The sequence below is a fragment of the Stegastes partitus genome, unplaced genomic scaffold (genome assembly GCF_000690725.1).
Source record: "Stegastes partitus isolate 25-593 unplaced genomic scaffold, Stegastes_partitus-1.0.2 Scaffold176, whole genome shotgun sequence".
Lineage (NCBI taxonomy): Eukaryota > Metazoa > Chordata > Actinopteri > Pomacentridae > Stegastes > Stegastes partitus.
The window spans coordinates 545,731-573,099 of record NW_007577907.1 but is presented as its reverse complement, the minus strand read 5'-3'; the positions used below and the strand labels follow the sequence as shown (position 1 = coordinate 573,099).

The 27,369-nt window shown below is 39.5% G+C and overlaps 1 protein-coding gene across 1 annotated transcript; it reads left to right on the top strand.

Moving 5' to 3' along the window:
* Positions 1 to 122: 122 nt before the first annotated feature.
* rgl3a (ral guanine nucleotide dissociation stimulator-like 3a) lies at positions 123 to 14,701 on the top strand. The gene is made up of 17 exons (XM_008279931.1): positions 123 to 305; positions 2,284 to 2,573; positions 5,005 to 5,049; positions 5,237 to 5,406; positions 5,888 to 6,048; positions 6,144 to 6,455; positions 6,546 to 6,649; positions 6,751 to 6,835; positions 8,053 to 8,127; positions 9,139 to 9,225; positions 9,304 to 9,336; positions 9,455 to 9,576; positions 9,684 to 9,779; positions 10,948 to 11,083; positions 11,190 to 11,429; positions 11,961 to 12,075; positions 12,739 to 14,701. The coding sequence occupies exons 1-17, from the start codon at positions 282 to 284 to the stop codon at positions 12,891 to 12,893; spliced, it is 2,250 nt and encodes a 749-aa protein (XP_008278153.1). The 5' UTR covers positions 123 to 281; the 3' UTR covers positions 12,894 to 14,701.
* The last annotated feature ends 12,668 nt before the right edge of the window (positions 14,702 to 27,369 follow it).

Below are 27,369 nucleotides of genomic sequence, written 5' to 3'. Positions count from 1 at the left end.
TGTGCGACCCTATTGGTCAACAGTGGAAGCCCCGCCCACACCTGTTCACCAGCCCCGCCACTGAACTGCCTCTCTTCACCGTCTCTCTCCCAGTTCAGTCCTTCCACTGACAAACTCGCCGATATCTCCGACTTCTGGACACTTTTTAAAAACTGTTTCCTTGCATTCACTGTAAAAATGAAAGTATCAGGCGACTTGAACTGCCGGAGATCGGAGTTGAATCCTTAATTATCTGTCTTCACTGCGGATTTATTCCCTCCAAGAACGACAGAAACACAAACATGGGGAAATGGCACTTATCTATGGTAGGTTCCCTCCTAAATATTCATCCTAATTTTTACTTTTCTTGCCTTGTGGCGCTGAGCTGAGACTTTAGAAACAGTCTGCATAGTGTTTTTGTGTTTCCTTGGTGTGTTGTCAGCTTCATGTGAATTTAATTGTCAGCAGCACCAACACACTGATAAAGGTCTCATTCACGGCAGCGTGGCGTTGCGTTGTCTGAACACACCGGTTTCTGTCATGTGTTATCAGGTGTTTTCAAGCATGATCTCCTTCCATTGTCACACATGTGCCAAATAACTCTGTGATTACAAACCACCTGCATGGACACATGTTGCAGACCAGTTAATGCGCCTCATTCCAGGCCAGTGAGTGGCAGGAGAGGAGGTGACACCCACAGAACATGGCTCATTTAGTCAACAAACCATAGATTTATCACAATGCATTATATAACCAATCAATTTTACTTAGTGTAGTTGGGAAATCTGACTTTTATCTGCGTGTTTTTAATATTTTAAATCATTTTCTGTGGTGATTTGAGCACTGTTCTAGTTTTGTCTTGTGTCTTTGGGTTTGATTGTGTCTTCTAAATATAAAAAATGAACTCTTAAACACTTGCAACTGCATCTTCTGAAGGTATTGTGAAGGGCAGCTGCATCCATATATTTTTGAATTGTATTGCAAAACTGCTCTGCAGTTTTACTCACTCTGCTTCATCTGTGCCATCTATGAAACTGATAATAACTCCTAATGCACAAAATCAATACACTGCAAGCATAACCTGTGCTTTGCTTGGGTAAAAATGACAGTTCAGTTTTTCTTTTTTAAGTAAACTTTGCCATGTGGTGTGGCATTACAAATCAATTTAGTGCTCCAGGGCTGTAAATTAATGTTGTTTCTTTATAAACAGTGTTTGTTTTCTCATTTGTTGTGCGTGGAATAGAATAGAATTTCTTTATTGTCATTTCAAATCTGCAACAAAATGAATCAATCTCTACATACAAAGTGTATAAATAAAATAACAGAAAAAGAACTGATTGATAAAATGCAGCAAAAACTGTACTTTTATACAACAAAACTAATCCAGAGTCTAACTAAAGAATGAGCAAAACAACTTCTGCCTCACCATCCACTTATCAGTGTTTCTCTACAGTTTGGGGCCAAATAGTGTGAGATCTGCTGTAGCTAAATAAAATGAAGGAAATTCCAGGTCAGACTGTGTCATGGCTCAATTAATTGTCCCCGACGTGTTTGCGGACATAAACAAGGACGCCAGTGAATGCTTCTTTGTTCAGTCACCAGGTGTCTGTCTGTCTGTCTAGGTCAGATTTCAAGGCTGGGTCATAGGCAGCGTCTGAAAAATGAGATCAACTGACGCAAAACTTACTGCAGATGTTGACGGCAGCTGTGGACGAAGCTCCATAGCTGACATATTGTAGCTGTCATATGGAAAAGGAATTTTGAAACATAATCTCACTTTTGCAATGCAAGTTTTTTGTAAAGATTAGAAATAAAGTTTTTGATTTGTATTCATTTTCCCCCATAAAGTTCTTTTTGGGTTTCTACTGTATCATGAAGTTCATATCATGTATCCATCCATCCATCCATCCATCCATCCATCCATTATCTATACACCGCTTAATCCTCACTAGGGTCGCGGGGGGCTGGAGCCCAGCCGACTTAGGGTGAAGGCAGGGGACACCCTGGACAGGTCACCAGTCTATCGCAGGGCCACACTTGGAGACAGACAACCAAGCACACTCACATTCACACCTACGGACAATTTAGAATCACCAATTAACCTCAACATGTTTTTGGACTGTGGGAGGAAGCCAGAGAACCCAGAGATAACCCACGCTGTACAGGGAGGACATGCAAACTCCATGCAGAAAGATTATGGGTGTCCTCACTGGGACGCGAACCAGCGACCTTCTTGCTGTGATATCATGTATAAGATTTGCTATTTGCCACATCTTGATGACCTTGACTTCCTCCCCTTTGCAGGACCCGGTGCAGGAGTGGGGCGAGGAGGAGGAAGACGGAGCTGTGTTTGGCGTCACGCTGCGCAGGGAGCCCGTCCTGCCCGGCTCAGATGCGACGGATCTGCCAACGGCCTTCAGCTTCGTCCAGTACCACACGGTGAAAGTGCGCAGGCTGAAGGCTGCCACCCTGGAGCGTCTGGTCACCCACCTGCTGGACGCTGAGCACCGCGAGCCCGACTTCATGCCTGTGTTCCTGTCCACCTATAGGGCCTTCACCTCCACCAGCACCCTCATCGAGCTGCTGTTTCAGAGGTGAGAAACTGTTACACGTGCAGGCTCTGCAGACTTTAGCTGTCAGCTGTGTTAACACAAACCATGAGGGCTCAGTCAGCTGCTCTGCAAGGCCACATATAAGGTCATTGATGCTGCTGGATTTAGAGGGATCCATGAGATTTATGCTGGTGGAGAAAGGAATAATTGGACACTTTATTTCTTTCGTCATTACGATTTGCAGGTTATTTTTTTCCTTATTTTTCCTAAATGTGAACAAGTGGATATCTTTAACTTTCCCAAGGTGATGAGTAAAGTATCTATTTTGTCAAACTTACTTATTTGCTTTCTTGCCAGGAGTTACATCCACCTGCAAAATGACACTCTGCATTTATTGTTTCATTTTTAATTTTAATTTTAATTTTTATCACATTCAAACAGAGCCAGGCTACCACTTTCTACTTGGTTCCAGTCTTGATGCTAAGCTAAGCTAACTGACTGTGGCTGTGGCTTCACATTTAGCTCACAGATATGAATCAGCCATCTCTTGGCAAGAAAGTGAGGACGGTTATTTTGTGGAAAACTAGCTATACTACATGGATTTAAAATAAGATACTAAAAAGTGTAAAAGGTAATAACAAAACCAACTTTGATCACATGGTCCTGTATATTATTGAGTTTACTAACTCACTGGTTTCCCATTTTTAAAAGTGAAATCGGTTAAAAGTTGTCTCTCCGTGTCAGAAGCCAGAAGCAAATAAGAGAGCTTTGATATTTGCATCCCAACTTATTAACACTGATTTGTTATTCCAGTGTGTGTGCTGTTTTCACAAAGGTCGTCACTGTGTACAAGTGCAAGCTGATCTTATGTGTAACCAGGTTTTACTACTTGCCAAAGCAATTTCCAAAAGACAGTGTTTAAATGCCCTAATTATGTCGCATCAGTTATTCACAAAACATACCTCTGTTGACGCGGAGCAGGTTTTCTATGACGGCTGTTATCGTCACGATCTAAACAAAGCAATCTCGGCCTTTGTTCCATTTACTACAGTAGTCGCGACGACGCCCTCCACGCCTAGCAGAGGAGCTGCTTCATATGCCTGATTTAAGTTTTATTAGTATTTACCTGCAGGAATGTTTTTGGAGAATGGGGTGGTTCTATCTCAAGAAGAGTATAAATTAGTTTAGATTGAAAAGGATTTCTTCAATATATGATTGGAGAGCAAAAAGAAACTAGAATTCAATCAGTTTTTTGCAGCTCACCTTTTCTGACTGAGCTGCAAATGAGATTATGAGAGTCTAAAACTGTGGTCATTAGTGCTGCAGACTTGATATATTATTTGTCAAACAGTCACCCTCATGTCTGCAGTGCTGGTGGCAACAGATTTCTGGTGAGCTTTATGGTGAGGTCAGGGCTAACTAGAAAATATGTTCTCCCTTTTTCACCTGCAGGATTCTGTACAGGATGTAACATATTGTTAAACTATAAAGCTATAACTGCGCTGTAACTGGGTAAGAGCTCTCTAAACTGGGATTAATTTACCCAGCTTACACCATCATTCATTTGCTCCAATTTACTATGCTTCTAGTCCTACATTCCAGACTGTTAGGTGTCACATTTTGGTGCAATAAAGACAAAAAACCCTGTAATAAAACTTGAACCAGGCTCCTACAGATGAGACAACATGGCAGCATGCTTCAGTTTTACTGCACATGTATTTTATGATGTTGGTATTAATCCTCTAAGGGAGACATTTATCTGTTTACACTGTGTAACAAGGCCACAGTGTCCCAGCTGATTCAAAGTGCTGTAGGACATTTCCACAGGATGAACAGTGAGGAAGGTTCAACCCTGACATCTTTGCTGTTTACAGGATGTTTTCTGTCATCACTCAGTCACCATGTTGTACCTAAATGTGGTGATAATCATTGGAAATCAACTAAAAACCCACGTATGTGTGTCAGAATCACATGTTCAGGAGTTTTTTTTTCCCCATGGAAATAATCTAAAATTGTAACTATACATTGTAGCTTCTCTTAGAGGACACATGTCTGTGAAATCTACGAAGCAGCTTATGGCTAATGTCTCTTTGCATTCTGGGTTGGTTAAGCTCATGTGTCCTGGGCCACAAAATGGAGTAATCCAGCCATGCATGTTTGAATTGGAAACCAAATTCTGAAAGAAGAATGCAGACATGGAAATTCCCACCCTGAAAGTTGATGTGATTGTTCCTTATGTTTGTTCCTTATGAAACCACAGAAGTCTTAGTCTGTATATTTAAGTGTCATCTGCAGTTTTAGGGCAGAAATGCTCGGTCATAGTACAAGCTGCTTATTCTGCTCTGCCTTCTAGAATATAAAAACCACAATATGAACATGATAGAAAAAGTAAAAAGCTTGAATTTCACCAGACAGGGTCTTTAATTGACAGTTTAGCTGCTAAGTAATTGTGTTTCTCTTTCCCCCCCCGCAGAGACGACTCAGTCACCAACCTGGATAACAACGTCTGCCACCGCAGGTGAGTTCAGCCGGTTTTAGTAATTGACTCTAATCGAATAACATTATATAACATTGTCGCACCTTTTCCCAAATGTTTTTAATTTGTCTCTTACAAATTATACCGATGTCTTTAGGCCTCTTAATATCAGCAGGACTTACCTGGGCTAGTAATTAACACTTATTAATTCCCCATTATCTTTCCTCAGTACCTTGCTCCCGGTTATTCGGCTGTGGCTGGAGGAACACAGTGAAGACTTCCAAGAACCTCCTCAGTATAAGGCCCTCCGGCTGCTGTGTGCCCACCTGCACCGCCGCCTCTGCTTCAGACGACTGGCTCAGAGCGCCGACGTCCTGCTCAAGAGGCTCCAGGAACAAGGTATGGTAGAAAATTATATGCATGACGTTCTGTGCATCACCAGAATAACAAATTTTAAGCACACTGAACATTTAGAGTTTCAGGCTATCCATCTTTTATACTGAAGCCCTTATATTTATACTTTTCTTTAGACTGTATCCACATCACCACATTACCTCTAATCTGCTATAATGATTTAATTCAGTGCAAATGATTCTCTACTATTGAAACTCATTGAAAAATGAAGCAGCAGCAATCACTGATATAGAATGTGGAAGAGTTATAGTCAAAATATGCACTTCAATTGCAACTATGAGCTTAAGTGTATAGATCAGAGTTAAAGTGGATGAATATTGATCAATATTTAGCATTACAGTAACTTCAGTACTCTGTTTATTTTGATGAGAACAAAAACAACAATTTGCAGCTGAAATACTTCATTTTGTGAGTGTGTGTAGATCAGCACGTTTGGATATCATTTCTGACTTTGTGTGTCTGATAGATTGCAGCCAGCCTGCATCAGAGCACGACAGTGAATCATCACAGCAAGAGCTCAGAGATCAGCAAGACGGACTGGAGTTGTCCACTCAGGTGGAAGATAAATTCAACTTTATGGACTCTCCTGTGAGGGAAGTGGCGGAGCAGCTGACCAGACTGGATGCTGTAAGTTTCATTCTCAGAAACCTTTAAGTTCTGTGACACGTCACGGAATTTGTGTCACTTTTTTTGACATTTTTTATGTCTTGTTCCTCCCTCAGGAGCTGTTTGTCAAAGTGGTTCCCTTCCACTGTCTGGGCTGCATCTGGTCGCAGCGTGACAAGAAAGAAAACCGCAACCTGGCGCCAACAGTGCGTGCCACCATATCCCAGTTTAACGCTGTCACCAACCGTGTCATCACCTCGCTGCTCTGTCCGTCCGCACCAGGCCCTTCCACCTCCTCCCCCATCTCGTCGCCCTGCTTGTCCTCTGCCTTCCCGTACCCGTCCACCGCCCCGAGCTCCCCTCACTGCTCGCACACCAGCCCCGCCCACAGAGCACGCATCATCGAGAGGTGGATCGCCATCGCACAGGTCGGGATCAGGAAAAACTTAAAGAATTTTTATTTAGTGTTTGCAATCAAGTGAAACATAAAGATACAACTGTGTGGTTTGTCTCTGCAGGAGTGCAGACAGCTGAAGAACTTCTCCTCTTTAAGAGCGATGCTTTCAGCACTGCAGTCCAACGCTGTGTATCGCCTCAAGAAGACCTGGGCGGCTGTCAGCAGGTCAGCCAGCATTTACAGCCCGCTGCACATATTTCAAATAAAATATAGTGATTCTACTTTAGAAGCTTTATTAATATATGAAATATGTTTGTGTTTTTTAGGGAAAGCATGGCAACCTTTGACCACCTGTGTGAGACTTTCCCAGATGAGAACTGTGTGCTGACCAGCAGAGAGATTCTGGTGGAGGTAACTTCATGTGTTTTCTATCCAAACACATGTGACATAATGTGGAATGATGTCTCTGGGAAAGATCTGTTGCTATAACAACAAAGCCCTTTTTAGAAACATGATACGTAACACTGCTGGCTTCATTAGTCCTTTAAAGTGACATCATGCTGTCAGAAGTCATTTTTATGTTAATGAAAGCTTTATTCAGACATACTAATGAGAGTGATGGAGAGAGCCTCAGTACATGTACAATATTTGTCATTTGCACAAGATGGAACTGCATATCCAGGTTCAATAAGCTACTAATAAACAACAGATTAAACCTTAATAAATAGAAAACCTATAAATACAGAGGACAGGATCAGTCAGTCTTATAAGAGGGTGTGATTTTCTTTGCTTCACTTGTGGCTTCATGATTGCACTCAAACAGAATAAAAAATAGTTTAGTTTTTTGCAGTAGCTAATTGGTGCACATGATTTATTTTCGTCAACATCTTAGTGAGAATAAAGTGATTTTGATTAAATATGTTAAGCTCAGATTTCGCTCATCTTTGCAATGGAACTGAAAGTCACACATAAATTCAATGATCTGCCATTTCTTCCTGTTTTTCTGGTTCTTAGAAATGGTGTAATTTTTGTCATTTTTTTAAAGCATAATTTGTCTTTCAAAGCCAACAGCAGGTTTGGGGGTCCAGATGGTTAACCTGTTCGCGTGGTCCTTACTGAATCAAATGTATACACAAGACCTCTAACACGGACTTAATAAACTGCCCTGTTGTTAGTCTAATCACGTATTGTTTTCCGTTTGTTTTTCATAACTGAATGACTTCTTAACGTCTAGTCCACCTGCCGCTCTGTTTTTTGTTCTGAGAGCCGGACGCTGTGGAAAATGACTGATATGACTGTGTATTTAGTGATACTGCGTTTATCAGCAGCAAAAGCTCCTTGTTAGTGCCCAGCACCAATAAAGCTGCAAGCTAATTGGGTTGCAGTATTAATCTGAGGTTGTTAATATATTAAGAATATAATATTTAATTCTCTCCGAGCATCTACGACTGCTTTTAAACACACGATTATCACATGGCTTGCACTGCTCCCACTCCCACAGCACCCTGTTAGTAGGCACTCAACCTTGAGAGGAATTATTATATAACACATCTGCTTTGTTGTCACATTAACACCCTGAATTTAAATTATTTCGACCCATCAATGCTGACCTTGTCCACTCTTTGCAGGACGGGAGTCACCTGGACAGCAGTGCCACCTCAGGCTCCAAATCCCCCAAACTCTGCTCTGAGTCCAAACAGACGGTAAGAAGGCACTCATCGTTTTTGTTTGGTTCCTCAAATTCAGTCAGATTTGACCGCCAGAGACCTTAGCCAGTAAAAAAAACGAAAGGCTGAGGTCTGTTTCTCTCTGCCTGCATCATCAATTATTCTTCCTTAAAAAAGTCACATGCATTCAAGCTGACGTACTAAAGATAAACACCAAGTTCCCTCTTCTTTTTCCAGTCGGAGTGTTTAATGGAAACACTTGCAGCTCACATGACTGCCAGTGTTCCCCCTTACGTAGGGAAAGATATAAAACCGAACGTGTGCAGCATTTCCCACAGTTCATCAGTTTACTTAGTGCGGGTGGAGCTGTGTGTAAAACGTTTTATGCCCCCATATTTCGTCTGTTTAAACAGTGATGGTACGTGTGTGTTTCCACATAACCTATATTTCTGCTTTATTTATTGGGATGCACTAGAGAGCTCAACATCCTGACATCCTGGTTAATTTCATACAGCGAAAACATTTAGCAGATCATAAAATATCTGCAAGAAATTAGTCAGAAGTCGGTGATGTTGGTCTGTTAATTTTGCAGCGTCAACGACTTGTCATCGTCCTTATTTTGTACCACCTGGACTCCTGCAATTCACTATTCATTCACCTAAACGTTGCAGCAATTGCTCTATTACAGGTTGCTCGAAAAATCTCAATGGGAACACAATACTCCCTCCTTGACTCCCCATTTGTTGCAGAGTTCAAGATAAGATTTTTTTAATTATCTTTAAATCTCCATGTGGTCTGGCTCTGCTCTACACCTTCTTCAGCACCTAAACCCTTCAAATAAAAAAAATTAATTGATGTTCAATATTCAACAGTCCAAGCTTAAAGCAAAGATGCTGTGACTGTTTCCTCTTATTTCATTAGTTTTGTCTTTATAATGTTTTATTGTTCTTTTTTTTTTTTAAGAAACTCTAGTTTTTTTTTTTTAAGGTGCCATAGAAACAAAATGTAGAAATAGTTTTAAAAGTATAGCTTTATTTTTGTCTCCAGACCCTCAGCAATGGCGTTGTTCCATATCTGGGCACCTACCTGACCGTCCTCACCATGCTGGATACAGCTCTGACTGACACTGTGGAGGTTAGTTCATTATTTGTTCTTCTTTATGGGACTTTAGTGGTTTTGTGATCCCATGTAACGCTTTCCTTTGTACCACAGGGAGGACTCATCAACTTTGAGAAACGCAGGCGGGTAGGTGTCGCCTCCTAGTGGTGTCTTACATGAACGACTAGTTTTGAATAATGTCTTAAAAAATTTAATCTATATGCTGCCTTTTTCTTTACTGTGGATTTATTGATCTTCTTTGTAGGAGTTTGAGATTCTCTCTCAGATTCAGCAGCTCCAGGCCTCTTGTTCCCACTACAGCCTCCCAGTGAACCCTCACGTCACGTCCTGGCTGCAGGCGCACACTCTGCTAACAGACCAGGAGAGGTGAGACACATACTGACCCACACATGAAATCCACGTGTAGAGTGCTGTAAAGGTAATAAAGTAAGTTTTCCCACAGCTCATCATGTCTCTTATTTTTGCTTCTGCAGCTATGAACTGTCTCGTGAGCTGGAGCCGCCAGTTGACCCGTGTCCCATCTCTCCCAACTCATGGAGCAGCCGCCTGCTCACCAAGAAGCTCACCTCGTAAGTCCTGAAGAACAGCTCTGTGTAAAACTTGCCAGAAATAGATGTAATTTAGTTTCTGTAGTTGGTGAACATTTCTTTACTGGCATTATTCCAATAGGTTAAGATAAAATGTTGAAAGACGTCGCATCACACAATGTTTGGAAATCCTTGAAAACTCTGTACACTATATTTAATTTGAAAAGAAATTAAGTCTGTTTACAAGTTTTTGAGAGTTAACTCTTAAAGTAAGCACTGTTTTCCTCTTAACTAACCAACAAAACATTGCCTGTTTTCTTATGTGTTTAGTTTTAAATTGCTAAAGTAGCAAACATTCACCCTCTGAACTTCAAAACCTGCCAGTGAGTTTGAAGGTTGTGTTATCTTGAAAAAAAAAAGCCAAAACTACATCATTTAGCAGAGCTACCAACTGTAAAAACAAAAAAAGTGTTGATTTGAACCTTATTGAGGCTTCTTGGATAACTCCCTTGTCTTGTGTGGTTCCATCAAGGAAATTATCCAAGCCTAAGCTTAAAATTGTGATTCCATAATTGTGATACTTCATTCCATATGTCACATTTATAAGACAAACCATATGCACTAACCATATCATTAAAAAAAAAACTGAGACGAATAGAAACAAATTTGAAATGTAAGTAGATAAACAACTAGTATGGAGAGTCACTTTTCTTTTTTTCAGTATTGGTAACACCTGTTAGTACTTGGAAAAATATTGTACATGTTCATTCCAGTTTTGTTTACATTTTTGTTAAATATATTATCAAATAATTTAAATTTGTTTTTTATTTTTTAAATATTTATGACATTCAAACTGTGTTACACTACATTAGAGATTTTTGAAGTCCTTCTACTTCTAGTCATGGTTGTTCTGTTTCCATCGAGGTGCAGAGATTTTTTTTGGCAGAGAAAATTGAGCCTACAGTGAATGAAAATGTGACAGGAGCAAAAAAAAAAAAAAACACCCAGAAACTGTTCAGGGTTCAAATGGTTAAAAACTCCCCAAAAACTGCATTAAAGCTGGTGTCAACTTTGATCACATTATGCTTTGCATTTCCTTACTGATGTTTGATCCATTAGTTTTTGCTATGAGTAAAAAAGATGGATTTCCGCCACTTTTTTTTTTTTTTTTTTTTGTGAAAATGTGCTCAGCCTCTATTTGTGTGTGCAGGTTGCGAACATGCAGTGACAGCTCCCTCAGGAAGACTCACGCCGACCAGATCAGCGTTTCGTCTTCTGGCTCCAGCAGTTCAGACATGGAGGATCTCACCGTCCCTCAGCCTTCACCACTCAGACTCAAACTCAAGGTAATGGGGCCTGTCAGTCCACAGACCCCTGTGTTTACAGTCAGATCATGTATGAAGGTCAGCAGGGGCATAAATAGATTCATATTCTCTCCCTGTTTTCTTTCAGTCTCTCTCTGGCTCCCTTCACAATGTGGCAGAAGACTTCTCCTCCATGTCCTCCAGCTCCTCCTGCAGCTCCTCACATCCAGATCTGAGCTCCTCCTCTCTGGTTCTGAGTCCGGAGTCTTCGTCCAGCTGCTCTCCTCAGGCTGCTCTGCCTGTTTACAACAAGCAGGTCGCCGACTCGTGCATCATCAGGGTCAGCGTGGAGTCTGTCAGCAACGGAAATGTCTATAAGAGCATCCTGGTGAGTTTTGTAATCTGACTGTTGGTCTATAAATGGAAAGCAGAAGAGTCAGGATTGCTTAGTGAACTTTGTCGACCTCTTTGTGTTGACAGAAAACTGACCCACTTCATTCTAGAGTGTTTAAATCAAAGGCTACTTCGGAGCAAAATTGTTGTGTGTGATAGCAAACTTTTTTTTTTCATTTTTTTTGGTTACTGCATTTGTAGAAAGCCTTTTTTTTTTAAAAAGTACTTTATTTTTTAAGTGTGTTAAAAATTAAACATAATGACAGTTATTCACTACAGGTCATGACAGTCACAACGTATCCATGCCTAAAAATATTATTTTTCAAAAGCAAAACTGCTTAACAGTTTCTAGCTCTAATAAATGATGACATTTGCAGGTTTTTTTGTATTTATTTTTTTAGACTTTTTAAAAAGATAACATGCCTTTCAAATCCACTGGTGCACTTTAGGATTCAGAGGATTAATACATGCTCTGATTACAGGTGTTGGGTATTGATTTTGGTCTGATTTTGTGCTTCCTCTGCAGCTGACCAGTCAGGACCACACGCGTCAGGTAATTCAAAGAGCTCTTGAAAAGCACAACATGGAAGACATCAGCTCCAATGACTTCCGCCTCTGCCAGATGCTCAACAGCGGAAAAGGTGAAAATCTCCGCCTCAGGCTTCACCTCGAGCTGCTTAAACTTTTCTGACAGTTGGTATAACTTGCTAGAAACAGGAATAATTCAAATCCTCTTAACCCCGAGCAGAACTTTCTTATTGTGTGTGTAAATATATTTCCTCAATTTAGTTTCTTTTTGCTTGTAACTCAAGAAATAATGCAGAACAAACCTTCTGAAAAGTTAGATTTGAAACTGATTATACACAGAATTACAAAGCTACAAGACAAGCAGCATTAAATTTGGGTCAGTCTTTAAAACTTTGAGCCTAATAGTTCTGTTTACTTATGCACCAAAAGCAAATCAACCTTGAACATATTCATGTGAACTGCAAAAACTAGCTTAATATGTGCTAGTATTTACACTTAAAGCAATGAACCTTTTGGTTCCTTTAAAACTTCAACAATAAATGGCCAAACAATACTCTGTAGAGGAAGCAAAAAATCCAGTTTCCACAAACTTCAATGCAAATCAATGCAAGACATGATGAAGTTTTCAGGAGCTTGTCACATTTTAATTGTCTTTAAATTTGCTTTCATTGTTGCTTTTAAAAATCCTTCCCCATACTAACCTGAGAAGCAGATAAATCAGGTGTAGAGAAACTAAATGGCAACACTTTGTCACTTCATTCCTCTTTCTGTCTCAGAGCTCCAGATCCCTGACAAAGCCAACGTATTTTATGCCATGTGCACCACTGCCAACTACGACTTTGTCCTGCGCCAGCGCTGGAAGAGCCACGGGAGACATTTTGGCTCTTCTTCCAGCCTTGGAGCTCAGCCCAAGAGCCGGCACGCCAAGTGAAAAGCATCTGTACTGGTTCAACGACAGGAGCACAACTAGAAAACAAGAAGAGCTGCTCATCTGCAACGACGGCACATCTGTGGCCATTTGTTAGTGTCACAGTGTAGCAGATAAGAGCAGCTTCGCCACAGAGACTTCGACTGAAAAATAACCTGGAGGAGTTCTTGATGAGATGCAGTGTTCATCAGGAGCAGCACCGAAGCCTGTTGGAACATTCTGTGAGGTTTTAAGGAAATATAGAAAAATTAAGAAGAATCGGTCACAATTTTTGTGAAGTCAAGTTGTTCACCCAGAAACTTTTCTCCTGAGATTAACGAATTTCGATGGACGCTTGTTTTTGCACATCAGGATCAGCTGGACTGACACGACACTCCTGCATCGTCACCGAACGATGGAAAGTTTATAAATCAGTTTCTCGTCTGCAAGTGGTGCAGTAGATTTGACACCTTTCCTTCGGCTCGTTTGGCTGAATAAGCAACAGAAGGTGCTGACGTTCTTGATCACACAAAAAGAGAAAGAGCCAGTCAGGACGAGTGAAAACTGGATGTTCGCTGCTAGTCAATGAGCAGGAGAACAGATCTGGGTGAAATGTGAAACATGGAGAACGGTGAAACTCTTCCAAGTCAAATGTTGTGGGAAAAAACACTGTCTGGACAGTTGCTAATGAGTATTCAGTCGTCTTTTAGTTTAAATATTTTAATGTAACTTAAAATAATTTTATTAACATAAGTTATTTAATGCATTTCAGTATTGATGCTTTAAGAGCAAAGGTGGCCTGATGAAGATATCTTTCTGTGTCTGTTCTGTTTGGTTCATTTTTGGTTCACTGCCCTGCACTCCAGTCTTAAACGATATGCTGTTTTCTTGTAGGAATTTCCTTAACTTGCTTTGGTTCTCATAAGCTCAACTCAAGTTTGTATCAGTGTGAATGAAGAGAGCAGACTTTTGCTGTCTACGGTGGTCAAATGAAGGAAAATGTATGTGAGAATATGCAGTTACTTTGCCTAGATTGTAGTATTTATGTCACAGGTTTAGTGTTTATGCTGACATGAGAGATTCAAGTGACATTAAACAACATCAGGGTCTCTAGATTCCTCCACCTGTGTCACTGTGAATGAGATTAATCTAAAGACAGGCTCCTGTATGTGAAAATGAAGTGTCCCAGCATGTGAATTAAATTTGACACGTGATGTAAAATCCTCCCCAGAAAGAACCAGTCAGCTTTTCACAAGTAATAAACTTTAAAATTGCTTTAAATACTAAGTTTTATTTCTCTTCAGTCAACACACAATGCATATACGCAGATAGATTCGCATCCCTGTTAAGAATGAATTGGAAAACAAAAACATTTGCACTCTGGCGAAGTCTGTCCTCAGTTTTCTGCAGGATTTTGCATCACTGGGTTTAGCTTTAAAGCTGCTGTGGTTTTGATGAAAGTCCAACTGAAGGAGATTTGGTGATGAGGTGGTTTGGCCGCTGCAGTAAATGAAGGAGAAGTGTCAGCGTTACTCCTGCTGTGTCCGTCCATGTGTCATGTTCGCGGTCTTTATGTTACTGAAATGCAAGTCGCGTCAGACAAACATGATTTTGTTCCTATATTTTATTTCAACAAGATTTTTCATTTTAAAACTTAAATCTAAGCACTTAATGTATATAATTAGTATCAAATGTCCACTAATAAGGTAAATCTCGTATTTATCACAGTTTTTCTGTAATTATTTGTTTTTATTGACTGTATTCCTGATGATTTCTGATTTCTTGAGAAATAAAAGGAATGCTAACTTTTGTGATAGCACTACAAATATGAAGTTCTCTTGCAATTTTTCAGATGGACAGACCAGAGATGTACCAATCACTGGCATGGTCAGTTATCAGATCTGCTAATCAGCATTTTTCTGATAATTAAATGATTCCTTGTTAAATTTCAGAATGCACTACTTTGTCTCTCATAGGTTATTCATTATAGATCCTACCAACACAGATAATTAAATGTTCTTTTTTTAGTTACACATAAAACAAAAGCATTTCAATAATGTTTTGTGTTGGAGATTGAATTCAAACTTTACAAAGTGCATCAGTCTCAGTGCTGGAAAACCCCTCCTGGTCGACCCCCTAGAACAAAGTTATTAAAGATTATTTTATGGGTTCCTAAACTAAATAAACCATTAAAAACTCATCAGTATTTCTTGAAAAACATGCTTTTAAATGCTCATTACAGACAGTCTTCTGGGTTTGCAGGAAAATGGTGAAGAACTCCAGGAATTCTGGTTTTGTTGCAGCTGAAACAAAGTGGATAAATACAGTGATTGTGACCAGCCACTAGGTGGCGCTAGTCACAAAGACTAAATGATATCCTCTGGCTCCTATGAAAGACAAACTACTGATTTTTCCTTCCGTCAGACATGGAGGCTTTTTGGCAGTGACCTACATTTTGTGCAGTGTTAAGCAGCTAAAATCTATTCAGGGAAACAAAGTCAAGATGAGAGTAAAACAAACATTTAAACGTCACAACTGCAAAAAAAAAAAAAAAAAAGCAGCTGAAAGCAAGTGAGGAGGTCAGCAAGGTCGATCTCCTGTTTCTGCAGCCGCAGGAAGCAGCAGGAGGTCAGAGGTCACAGTGACTGACAGATGTGTGAGTGTGCAGCAGCGGGAGGTCGTGACCTGTCTGGACACTTCTGCTGCCTGTCGGAGATCTAATTTCCCTATTTTTTAACACGCTTCTCTCTATTTTACCACAACCTCTGTCAGTAGTAGTAGCTAAAGCATTCTGAATAGAAATCGATGGGAGAATTCGGCCAAAGATGGCAGTTGTGTGCCACAAGTAGCGGACTTCTGCTCAAAAAGCCAGTCGCCTGCTTCTTATCAGCCAAACCAGGAAACCTCAAGACAATCACGTTGTCGCGCTGATGCAAATATTGTGTCAGGAATTATAGCAGTGAAGAAAAACCCTTTTAAACTAAAAATTTTGGAAAAGTCACCAAACTTTTAAAGCTTTTTTCCTCCAGTTTGATTCGTGATTCTATACGTGCAGTTTTTATGTCCTACTGAACATTAAACAATAGAAGTTATGCATTCTGGACTGGTCACAACAACTAGTAACTTGCTAAAGGTTTCTAGAAAACATAAACAATCTTGACTTTGCTTTAAAACTTGGCTCACAGAATTTCCCAGTACTTTGGAAAATATCCAATATTAGATATTAGGATTTCTTGACTATATCACAGCACTGAGTGGATCCTTGCTACACCCTAAACCTTATTTGTTTTTTATGCTAAACATGTCTTTTTACATTTGTTCAAACACAATGTAGCTGAACAATTGGAAAATCCACAGAAATGTATGGGAAAAAGGGCACCTTTCTCCTTTTTTTATGAGGTAGAGGTTATTGTTTGTTGCTGCCTTTATGTTTTCTGTTCTGAAAAGAAAAGGAGCTATAAATAAAATTTGTTATGGCTCTCGTTCCATTCAGTCAGATAGGGGCCTTATCTTATTAACCTAAAAAAAACTACGTTACCAAGATGTCTGCTGAGTGGCGAGAATTGCCTATAGGGTTATTTTATCTCCTATCATCAGGGGCGTTCTGCTTGACCATCTCTGATTTGCTTGAAACTTTTTCATAAACTATAGATATTTAAAATGGTATATTTTCATTTATGTGACAAAGTATTTCATGTTAAAAAATATCTTGTTTGTTTCGTTTTGTTTTGATGTGATACGGTTCAGAAAATGTCACGAGTTGACTTCGGCATAATCAGCATTTTGGACTTTTCATGACGGCTTTACTCATTTTTTTCGTATTTCAGCTCATCCATAATCGGAGACTATTTGATCTACTTGACCAATAGTGCAGATTCTGAGTCAACAGCATGATGAGAAATAACAGAGAAAATTTCAGGCTTTTATCTTTGATAGTTTCTGAGATATTGTTGTCAAACGTAGCCTCAAATGTAAATGTACAAAAAAAAAATGTGCTAAAAGTGGGTCAAGGGGCAACTTTAAAAATGTATCTCAGAAAGTATGTGACATATCAAGCTTACATTTCATAAATTTCTGAAACTGTTGTAGGAATTGGATGATTTGGTAGCAGCAGGATGAGCTTTTCACTCCTCTGCTTGCATTTGCAGCACTACATGCAGTCATTTGTGTATTAATATCAGACATCCACCATGTGTGTGTCATTATCCATAATAGCTTCACAGACATGAGTCTGAACAGAAATAATCAGTGACTCGTCCCCTGGTGGCAGAACACTCGTCTTTCTCCTCTCTTGTCCTTTCATTTGTTTCTTGTCGTCCTTCTCTGCCCTCGAGGCTTCGCTCTAATTGATTATCAATGATGTCCAGTGTGTTCGGTTCATGTCGGGCTGCTTCCCTGATCTGAACTTACTCTGCACAAACTGTTCAATCCTCTGACTGGCTGACCTACAGTCAACTGGTGTCATGTGAGAGCTGCATATTAATTAGTCTCGATTCACCACAGGTTGACTCACAGAAGCTTCACTGTGAGCTGCTGAAATCAGTTTTATATGACTTGTGTTTGTTGTTTTTAGTGAAAGAAATGAAGCTTGAATTAAAAAATAAAATCATCAGTAGTTTTTCTTTTTTAGTTGTAGCTCAGACTGTGATGCAAACAAAAGGCTTTTTTTTTTTTTTGAAGATATTCTGGTGGATCATAAAGGGTAAAACACATCCATCTGGATAAGCAGCCGCACATTAATTAAGCACTAGTAATAATAATACTGTGAAACAGAACTAATTACCTGCATCAAAATAGACGCAACGTTCCGATGTGTTCTGGGAGTGTTTAGGCTTTGTGCAAAGATAAACTGTGCCAGATATTGATCTGCTGCAGTTACCTGTGAAAACCTTTAAAATTTAGCAAGACCCCTTGAGCTAATATGTGTAATTGTTTTAAAGAGTTAATGATGGGTTACATCCAGCAGGCGACTTAGCGTTTGGTAGCTAGTTGTTAGAAGGTACTGGATTTTCTAAATAATTAGCAGCTTTTGTAACATTTTTTTTGTACTTTTTAAGTAATTTTTGGGTATCTTTTGTTGTCACATATTTAGTGAAAAGTGGATAAAAAGTCGCTTTGCAAATAATTTTCTTTCTTTTTTTTAATGCCGCAACATGTGCAAACAAAAAATTATTGTACTTTTCACACCTTACCTGATGAACTTATATAAACTGTTACATGGTGTCACTGTCTTCTCCAAAACTAACCAGGTTTTAATTAGCTGTTGGCTTGAAGTTAATAAATTAGGTAATTCACAAGTTTTGGCAAAACTGCTTCATATGTCACAATATGTGCAAGAATTCAGTTATGTAGGAGGAGTACTTAAGGGTGGAGTCTGCAATTCTGGAGAAAGATTATTGATATTAAGCTAGTTAGAATATTTTGATCGTTAACATGTTCTTCCCCTGCTCTTCCTGTTGTGCACAAGCAAAAATGAGCACAAGTATTGGACTGGCTGAAATTATGTTGTGTTGGTTGTTCCAAGCTACTTTGGAACAACCAAGGAGATATTCATTGAATTACACAGAAAAAACAAAACAAAGAAACTAAGTGTGTTATATGAGAATCACACACTCCACTTTTAAGGTTAGTCATAACAGTAATAAACTGTATTTCTATAACACCTTTTTAAAACTGCAGCTTCAAGGTGCTTTACAATACATTAAAACATACAAAATATTAAAAAGCAACATTAAAACAATAAAAATAGAGATGATACAACATTAATAAAGACAATAAAAATGACAAAAGAGCAATAATAGAGCATTAGATAAAAATATGTATATATATATATATGGAGGCTAGTCTGTACAGGTGAGTTTTAAAAACTAACTTAATTTAAAAAGTAATCATTTATTTAAATTTACCACAGCTAGACCCATTTTTTATGGTCTTGCTATCTCTATTTCAAGCTAAACTACAGCTAATATTGAAGCGTTTATCCTCTGAGGCCTTCTACAGAAAATTGCAGCTCTTCAGGCTTATTTTTCTATTTTCATCATTAAAGTAAGTTGTGCTAAATTTGACAAAAATCCCACTAAAAAAGTCAGTTATACACTTGAAGTTTCACCCCCTCAGCAGTGTCACAGTGACATACATTTAATCTAAAGTCCCTCCTTATTGACAGCTGCGTCTGAAGCCACGCACCACTGAACTGCACCTTGTTGTGTCAGTACTGTACAAGAGTCGCATGTCTCCTGTTCACTCATCTGCAAATAACAACCAGCAACTAATCACAGATTAGTGTGCGTGTGTTTTCTGCATGCGAGCGTGTCTACAGTATGCACGCATGTGACACGAGCCGTCGTGGTCAGTTTGTGTGTGTGCGTGTTGAGTCACGCACAGATATTTAGTACAGTAGGTCAGTTGGACAAGATTTGCTCACATGCTCATGTAAACACATTTTAATTCCCCTTTTCTTTGCGTTTTCCCGCCTGTGTGTGCGTGTCCTGCAGTGGCTGTACAATCGCGGGCCTGTGCTGTAACAGTGGACAGATGGAAGAAATGGCTGAGACTAATCTAAAGGGGTTAATCCACTTAATAACCACCACGAATGACTGCAGGTTACCTCACTGACCACAGCTTCAGCATGTTGTTTGTCTGTCGGGCTCCTGGAGCTTCAATAATGTTGGAAAACGCTGACGTGGCATCTTCGTGTTGGAACTGCACATTGTCAGCTGTGTGTGTACTGAATCTGAAAATATCAACCTGGGATGAATAGATTTTAAATGCTCACATACCTACAGATACATATACACCTCCAGAATCATTTATTCTCCCTATACCGGCCCTGAAAAGATCCCTTTCTAATGCAGTTTTATTGCTGTATACTAAAATGCAACTCAAGCTAAAATGGCTTTAGATGTTGGAGCCAAATCAATTGGATTTCTTCGAAGAAAATGCATCTTTTGTTTTCCCCTATACAGAGTTTCCCAAGTGAGCAGAGCTGTAAACTGAAATATAATACTGAAAGATTAGAACCATGGAAGATAAAACCCAGACTGCTTATATTTTGTCAGCAAATATGGACAATACAGTGCATGAAAGAAGTACAACCCTGTATAATATCACTTAAAAGTCAAATAATTCAGCATTTTATCATCTCTCAATAAAAGCATTATTTTCTCCTATGGAAAAACAAATACTTTAAAAAGACTGTATGAAAACGCACCAAAATAAAAACTCAATGCAACAAAAATAAAAACACCTTTGATCGCTGACCCACATGTCAGAAAACCTGTGATCACTGAAACAAAGTTGAGTCCACATGTGGTTTCCAGTCAGCCAACCTGCATAAACATAGTTATAAAATTACCCTAGAACATGGGAAAGAATTGCCAGAGCAATTGTTTGTGAGACTTAACAAAGTTGGAAAAGGACACTGGAAGCTCAGCCTAACCAACTAAAGGTCACTTGAAACACAAGTGAGGCAATAATCAGGAGGTTTAGGACGAGTCGTAGTACCACTAACCGGAGCTGCAGTGGGCGTCCTCCTAAAATAACACCATGAACGGTGTGCTATTTGCACTTTTTAAAAAAACAGATGGACAGGTGCTTCACACTTGGCACAGAGGTTATTGTTGGAAATTAGAGTTTCTGTGAGAGCTTGCACAGTGTGAAGGACAGTTCATTATGTCAACCTCAAAGCATTCAAGAAATAAAAAAAATTTAAAAAAAAAGATAAAACACTTGTTTATTGCCACTGCACTGCGAGATGATACTTTGCTAAAAAACAAACAAACAAACAAACAAAAAACATGATAAGAAGCCTGATGAATACTAGGAGCATATTCTTTGGGCAGATTAGATCAAGATAAATTTGTACTACTCAGATGGGGTCCAGCATGTTTAGTGTACACCGGGTCAGAACTGCTACAGTACATGCATAGTCCTGACAGTGAAGCACAGAGGTGGAAGTATGATGATATGGGGCTCCAGGCATATATGCAAAGTACTGAAAAAAAAAGAGAGATTTGAATCTCTGCGCGCTCTGGCAAGGTTTGCTGTGTCTCTCAGCACAGTGTCCAGAGCATGGAGGAGATACCAGGAGACAGGCCAGTACACCAGGAGACATGGAGGGGGCCGTAGGAGGGCAACAACCCAACAGCAGGACAATTACCTCTTCCTTTGTGCAAGGAGGAACGGGAGGAGCACTGCCAGAGCCCTGGCCTCAAAAATGACCTCAAAATTACCTCCAATAGACTAATATGCATGTTTCTGCTCAAACTGTCAGAAACAGACTCCATGAGGTGGTATGAGGGCCTGACGTCCACAAGTGGGGCTTGTGCTTACAGCCCAACACCGTGCAGGGCAATTGGCATTTGCCAGAGAACACCAAGATTGGCAGATTCGCCATTGGCACCTTGTGCTCTTCACAGATGAGAGCAGGTTCACATTGAGCACATGTGACAGACATGACAGAGTCTGGAGATGCTGTGGAGAACGTTCTGCTGCCTGCAACATCTTCCAGCATGACTGGGTTTGGTGGTGGGTCAGTCGTGGTGTGGGGAGGCATTTCTTTGGAGGGCCGCACAGCCCTCCATGTGCTAGCCAGAGGTACCCTGACTGCCATTAGGTATCGGGATGAGATCCTCAGACCCATTGTGAGACCATATGCTGGTGCAGTGGGCCCTGGGTTCCTTCTGATGCATGACAATGCTAGGCCTCATGTGGCTGAAGTGTGTCAGTAGCTCCTGCATGATGAAGGCATTGATGCTATGGACTGGTCTACCCGTTCCCCAGACCTGAATCCAATTGAGCACGTCTGGGACATCATGTCTCGTTCTGTCCACCAACGCTATGTTGCACCATAGACTGTCCAGGAGTTGACTGATGCTTCAATCCAGGTCTGGGAGGAGATCCCACAGGAGAACTTCCTCTGCCTCATCAGAAGCATGCCCAGCTGTTGTAGAGAGGTTATACAGGCACGTGGAGGCCACACACACTACTGAGCCTCATATCGACTTGTCTTGAGGAATTTCCACTGAAGTTGGATTATCCTGTAATGTGATTTTCCACTTTTATTTTGAATATGATTCCAAATCCAGAAATCCATGGGATAATAACTTTGAATTGCGTTGATCATTTTTATGTTGTTTTGTTCCCAGTGCATTTCACTATGTAATGAATAAAGTTTTTCAACTGGAATATTTCCTCCATTGAGATCTAGGATGTGCTATTTTAGTGTTCCCTTTATTTATTTTTTTTAGCAGTGTATAATAAAGTTTTACACAGAAGAGCAGAGGTCAGCACTATGTTCAGGAATAGACCTCATACTTCTAATGACATACAAAGTGAGCAGTGTTGGGAAAGCTACAAAAAAACAAAACAAAACTGAATATTTGTTCCTTTTTAAAAACTAATGCATTACTTCACTTATTATTAATTATTAATATTATAATTGTTGTGATTTATTATTTATTACACTACTTTGCACTTTTGCATTAGTCTGCAACATCATGTGAGATGCATTAATCGCCAGTTGACGATATAACGTCAAACCTTGTGTTGATCACATACCAGCTAGCGGCAAAAGTGAAAATCGGCTGAAGAAGCGCTTTACAGAAAAGTGAGAACAACTCTCGCTTCTATGTCTAAAACGTCTGGCAGTAAGTTGTGTTGCGTCAAAGTAAAATAGTAGCTGTACCTGATATGTACCTGCAATGTGATTACTGAGTTTAGGAAGAGTAATGCGTAATGTAATGTGATTACAGCAATGCCTCACTTTTATAATGTGTTACCTCAACACGGCTGCTTAGCCAATATTTAGCTCTGCGTAGGTGTCATCATTGACAGCTTAAGTAGAAAATTTCATCAATAAAGGCCAGTAAGTGTTTCCTGCTGCATTAAGACAAAAGTTAAATCACCATCAATCGTTTTGAGCCCTGATTGGATGAAAGAACTAAAAGCTATAAAGGTGAATTTGTCTTTAGATACTACAACAAAAGCAGTTCTTCACTTGGACATAATGTGCAGCAAGGATATTTTCATTTATGAATCATTGCACATCATTAAACCACTAACAAAAGCGCCATTAATATCAAACCTTTTGTTTTTTTTTTTAAATTAAAAACAATATATAAGCCCTTATTGCCTCCCTGTAGGGTGTTACCTCACAGGCGCAGGTAGTCTAGCTCCTCTCCATGTTTAATTAACTTTATTGATCAGTGATGCTCCAGTTAAAATATTCATGCAATGATGTGGCAGCTTGGATGTAATGCCGCGCACTTGAGCTAATGCATACGAGGAGCATTAGTGTTCCTCTGATGTCACTGAGATGTTTGCACCGTCCACATACATCTCACAAGCATGAGTGTTTTTACGTGGAAGCAGGAAAGAGGAGTTCGTAACATCTGAGTCAGAGCTCTTCAATGGCGACGTGGGAAACTTGCAAGTCTGGACTGAGTCAGAAGCTGTACTCAGTTGCCTAATGAGAGCCTTTTACTGTAATACATAAGTAAAATAAAGTATATGTAAATAAGTCTAAACTTATGTGCTGTTTTTATGTGGCACAATTAAACCCCTGCTGATTTCTGTTAATAATTTAATACAATGCACAGATTTTTGTTCAATAAAAACTCATTTGGACAGATTATTATTATTATTTTTCTTAATAGTTGATATTTTGACAATCATTGCTACTCATATCTGTGCAGTAACCAGCAGTCAGCTAGCGTAGCTTAGCATAAAGACTGGAAACATGGGGAAACGATTAAACTGTCTGTCCAAAGTTAATGAAAACTGCCCACCAGCACCTCTTAAGCTTAATAATTACCACATCATACACTGTATTACTTCATCCAAATGACACGTTGTGGTCTTATTTCGTGCCAGACTCTTTCTTGGCCAGGTGCACTGACTTCCTGGAGTCTTGTTGATGCTGCGAGGTTGCCAGGTACCAAGCAGCAACAGAGCGAAGACTCGCAAAGCAGAACAGTAACTTCATATGTAGCGTGCAGACGTTAGAATCGTATCAGTCTTTTAATCTAACTCTATGAAAGCCGATAAGTGCATTTTAAGTCACTCGTGCGCCACTCCTATCACAGTGCAACCCTGTGTAAAGAAAAATAAAGTAGCTATTAATCATAAATGATAAGCTCACTTGCAACAATCCAACCGGTTAAATATTAGGCAACTTTTAAAGTGTTACAGTGTAACTTTCCACTTTTTTTAGTTACAAGGTTTTAACCTGAAAAAAAGTTACTGCTCAAGTTAATATTTTAAAGTCTTCCTCTGGTTAATGACTAAATTCCTAAAAACCCATCTCTGTGAATCAAAGTTATATATTTATATGAATGTCTGTTTTTTTTTTTTTCTTGTAAGTAATCCTTTCTTGGGTTTAAAAAGATGTAATGGTTAGATGTCCATGGGAGCATTTTTGGACATGAGGGGTCTTGTTTCCCAGCATGGGTTGTTTCAGGAGAGATGACTGACTGGTGCTGTCTAACTGGAAACCAGTACAGACTACACCCTCCTACAACAAAAAGTGCTGTCACGTGTCGGCTGTCTGCTCCTGGACGTAAAACCAGGTCAACATGGTGACATGCTTCAACAATTTTTGCCTAAAAGTTCACATTTGAAGTGATAAATAAGTCACACAGTTGCTGATATGTCTTCATTTTTCACAGACAATGGCTAGTTTAAAGGTTCTTCAGGCATTTCCAGAGGGGTCAAGTGGAAGCAGGATGTCCTTAATTTGCAAAAAGTTGCCTTAGGCTTCAACTTTATGCCAATGGCCAACAAGATTGTTGCTGAAAACACTATGCTAGCAGAATGCACCACATGGCTGCTTACATAGACAATGGATGGAAAGCATAGAAATAAGAGATCCTGTGGACTCATACCGTAGTGCTGCACTGTTGCTTCCTGTAGAATCTGCAAATCTATTAAGTCCCTGTCTCTATCTCCACCCACCTCTCTCCTCTCGCTGCAGCTCAAGCACCCCAGCTCACCTATGACTGCTCAAACACTGCAAATGTACTTGATGCCACACAGAAGCAAGTTGTAATATTGGAGTAATTTAGCCAGAAACCAATTCTGAAGAAGTCTAATGCATTACCTAAGACTGGTTCTGTTGGAGTTTTGTTTTCCCCCCTCCCATTGGGGGTTTTTTTTTGGTTCCGTCCCACCGTTGTCAACCATTGCTCCTCAGATGGAGTTCAAAGGCAGCTTTGAATTGTTGGATTCTCCGTTTAAATTTGAAAGGTGTTTCGCTTATTATTCAGTTCAATTCAATTCAATTTTATTTGTATAGCGCAGTTTACAACATATGTCATCACACATTGCTTAACATAGTAAGGTATAGACCTTAGAAATTTACGTTAAGTGCTACGAGATGACATATGTTGTGAATTGTGTGCTATATAAATAAACTAAAATTTAATTAATGATAGAGAAAGCCTCATTCTGAGAGTTGATAGTACTGGTTGCTTAGGTTTGTTTTGTATGAAACCTCAGAAGTCATTTTAGAGATACCAATACATTGCAACTCAAGGCAGAAATGCTTAGTCATGGTGCTGAGTCCTTATTTCACTTCCTGCATATAAAGAGCACCATATGTACATTTTTACAAGGTAAAACATTTTCAACAGTGGAGGTATTTTTATTCACTATAAATAGAAGAGGACAAAGATTATTTTGAAAAAACCTTCCTTATGTCAGATTGAGGCCATGATAACAAACTCAAATAGCTGCTGTGAAGGAAAAGTCGAAGGTCCACGAGGCGGACAAATTCACCAGCCACATGATGCGTTGCTAAATTCAGACGCTGAAAGTGGCACCACTCTCCAAACCCTCCATTTGGACACACGTACGCCTGTAGACTGTTTTTTTCCTCCAGCACAAGGGCACAAGATATGCTAATGGGGACTTAAGTGTGGTTCAGCATTGCATAACATGAAGCTGATTCATCTCTCACACATGCACCAACACACAAGCAGTTATTCCTCGTGGCCTACTTTCATTTCAGCCGCGCGCAACTTTCTTGTGGCCTGTTTTTAACGCTGTGATGTAAATGCAATGCGTGTGTGTGTGTGTGCGCGTGTGTCAGTGGAGCTGGTAGTCCTCAAATCATTGTTGTGCACACATCTGTAGCATCACACACACACACACACACACACACACACACGCACACGCACTGAATGACCTATTTTAGAGTCGGACAGAGGCTGCAGGGACTGAATGGGTCATGGCAGGCAACATAACTCTCTCCTGAACCGCAGCCAACCAAGCATGTTCAACAGAGGAGTCGATTTTCCTCCGTCCTTTTGTTTTCTCTCTTAGGATTTCTTGTTTCTCATGTTGCAAATTAAACACACAGCTTTCGTCATACTCTTTGGTTTGCTTTCACTCGAAATTGTGAATTTATCTCAATCAGAAACAGACTCGGCAGGCAGTAGGTGACCCACAGCCCCAGATATTTATTCAGATCATTACCGTCGTCATCACAGGAAATAATTTATGACAACTGAACTTCAAAGGATGCATAGAAAATGCATTAATAGCTTTAATGATACTCACAGAGGGAACTTTAGACTCTGTTAGTCGCCATGTCCAGTCATGCTGAAAAGTGTTTAATAATTGATTAACTGCATTCCAGAGTTCTTTACCAGCTCTCCTTCTGTGTTTAATACTAAGACCATATCTGATTATTTTCTTCTTTGAGGTTTATTTTCTGACCTTTTTAGCCTTTTTTTTTGATTGGACAGTAGGAGGAGAGAGCAGTGGAATGACATGCACCTCATGGTTTCACAGATCTGCTGCTGAAAACACATGTGCCTATATGGTTTCCACCCAAACCACCCTGCCATTGGGTGTCCCGGTTTTGATTACTGTGTTTGACTTTTTTTTTCTCCACAGAAACACAACACAATAAGTCCTAACTCATCTGACACTGTAGTAAAAAAAAAAAAAAAAGTAAAAGAAAAAAAGGTGAAAATCTGGAAGCAAGGGTGCCGGAAAAAAAGGAAAAAAGAAAACATTAAAAAAAAAACAACTGTAGAAACAGTCAAAATATAGGCAATTTATTTGACCTGTTTTTTTCCCTTAATAGTCAACATGTAAATTAACATCTTTTTCTGTGATTTTTAGAATTATTATGTGTGATTTAACAAAACAGGCAAAATCTATAAAATAACATGTTTTTAATTGTTAATATATATAATTATTCTATGAAATAACTGCAAATATCTGGAAAATAACAATATATTTTGCTGATTTAAATGTAGGACAACAAAAGACATCTTTACCAACTAAACTAATTACCATTTTAAAATTACTGATTTTTAAAGGGGACGTTATCTGCAATTTAACAAAACGGGGAAAATCTGAAAAGTGACCAGTTGTCAGTCCTTAGTATACACATTTTTTTTCTTTGAATGGCAGATAACTGTAAAATATTGATATTGTAGCTGTTTTAAATGCAGAAAAAGTAAGATACATTTTATAGTCAAATGTTATACAA

What these genes read in the sequence shown, in the direction of transcription:
- rgl3a (XM_008279931.1), top strand. Translation starts at nt 282, where the DNA reads ATGGGGAAATGGCACTTATCTATG. An exon ending in GGAAATGGCACTTATCTATG is followed by an intron (nt 306 to 2,283) that starts GTAGGTTCCCTC and finishes TCCCCTTTGCAG; the next exon opens with GACCCGGTGCAGGAGTGGGG. An exon ending in CTCACCAAGAAGCTCACCTC is followed by an intron (nt 9,780 to 10,947) that starts GTAAGTCCTGAA and finishes TTGTGTGTGCAG; the next exon opens with GTTGCGAACATGCAGTGACA.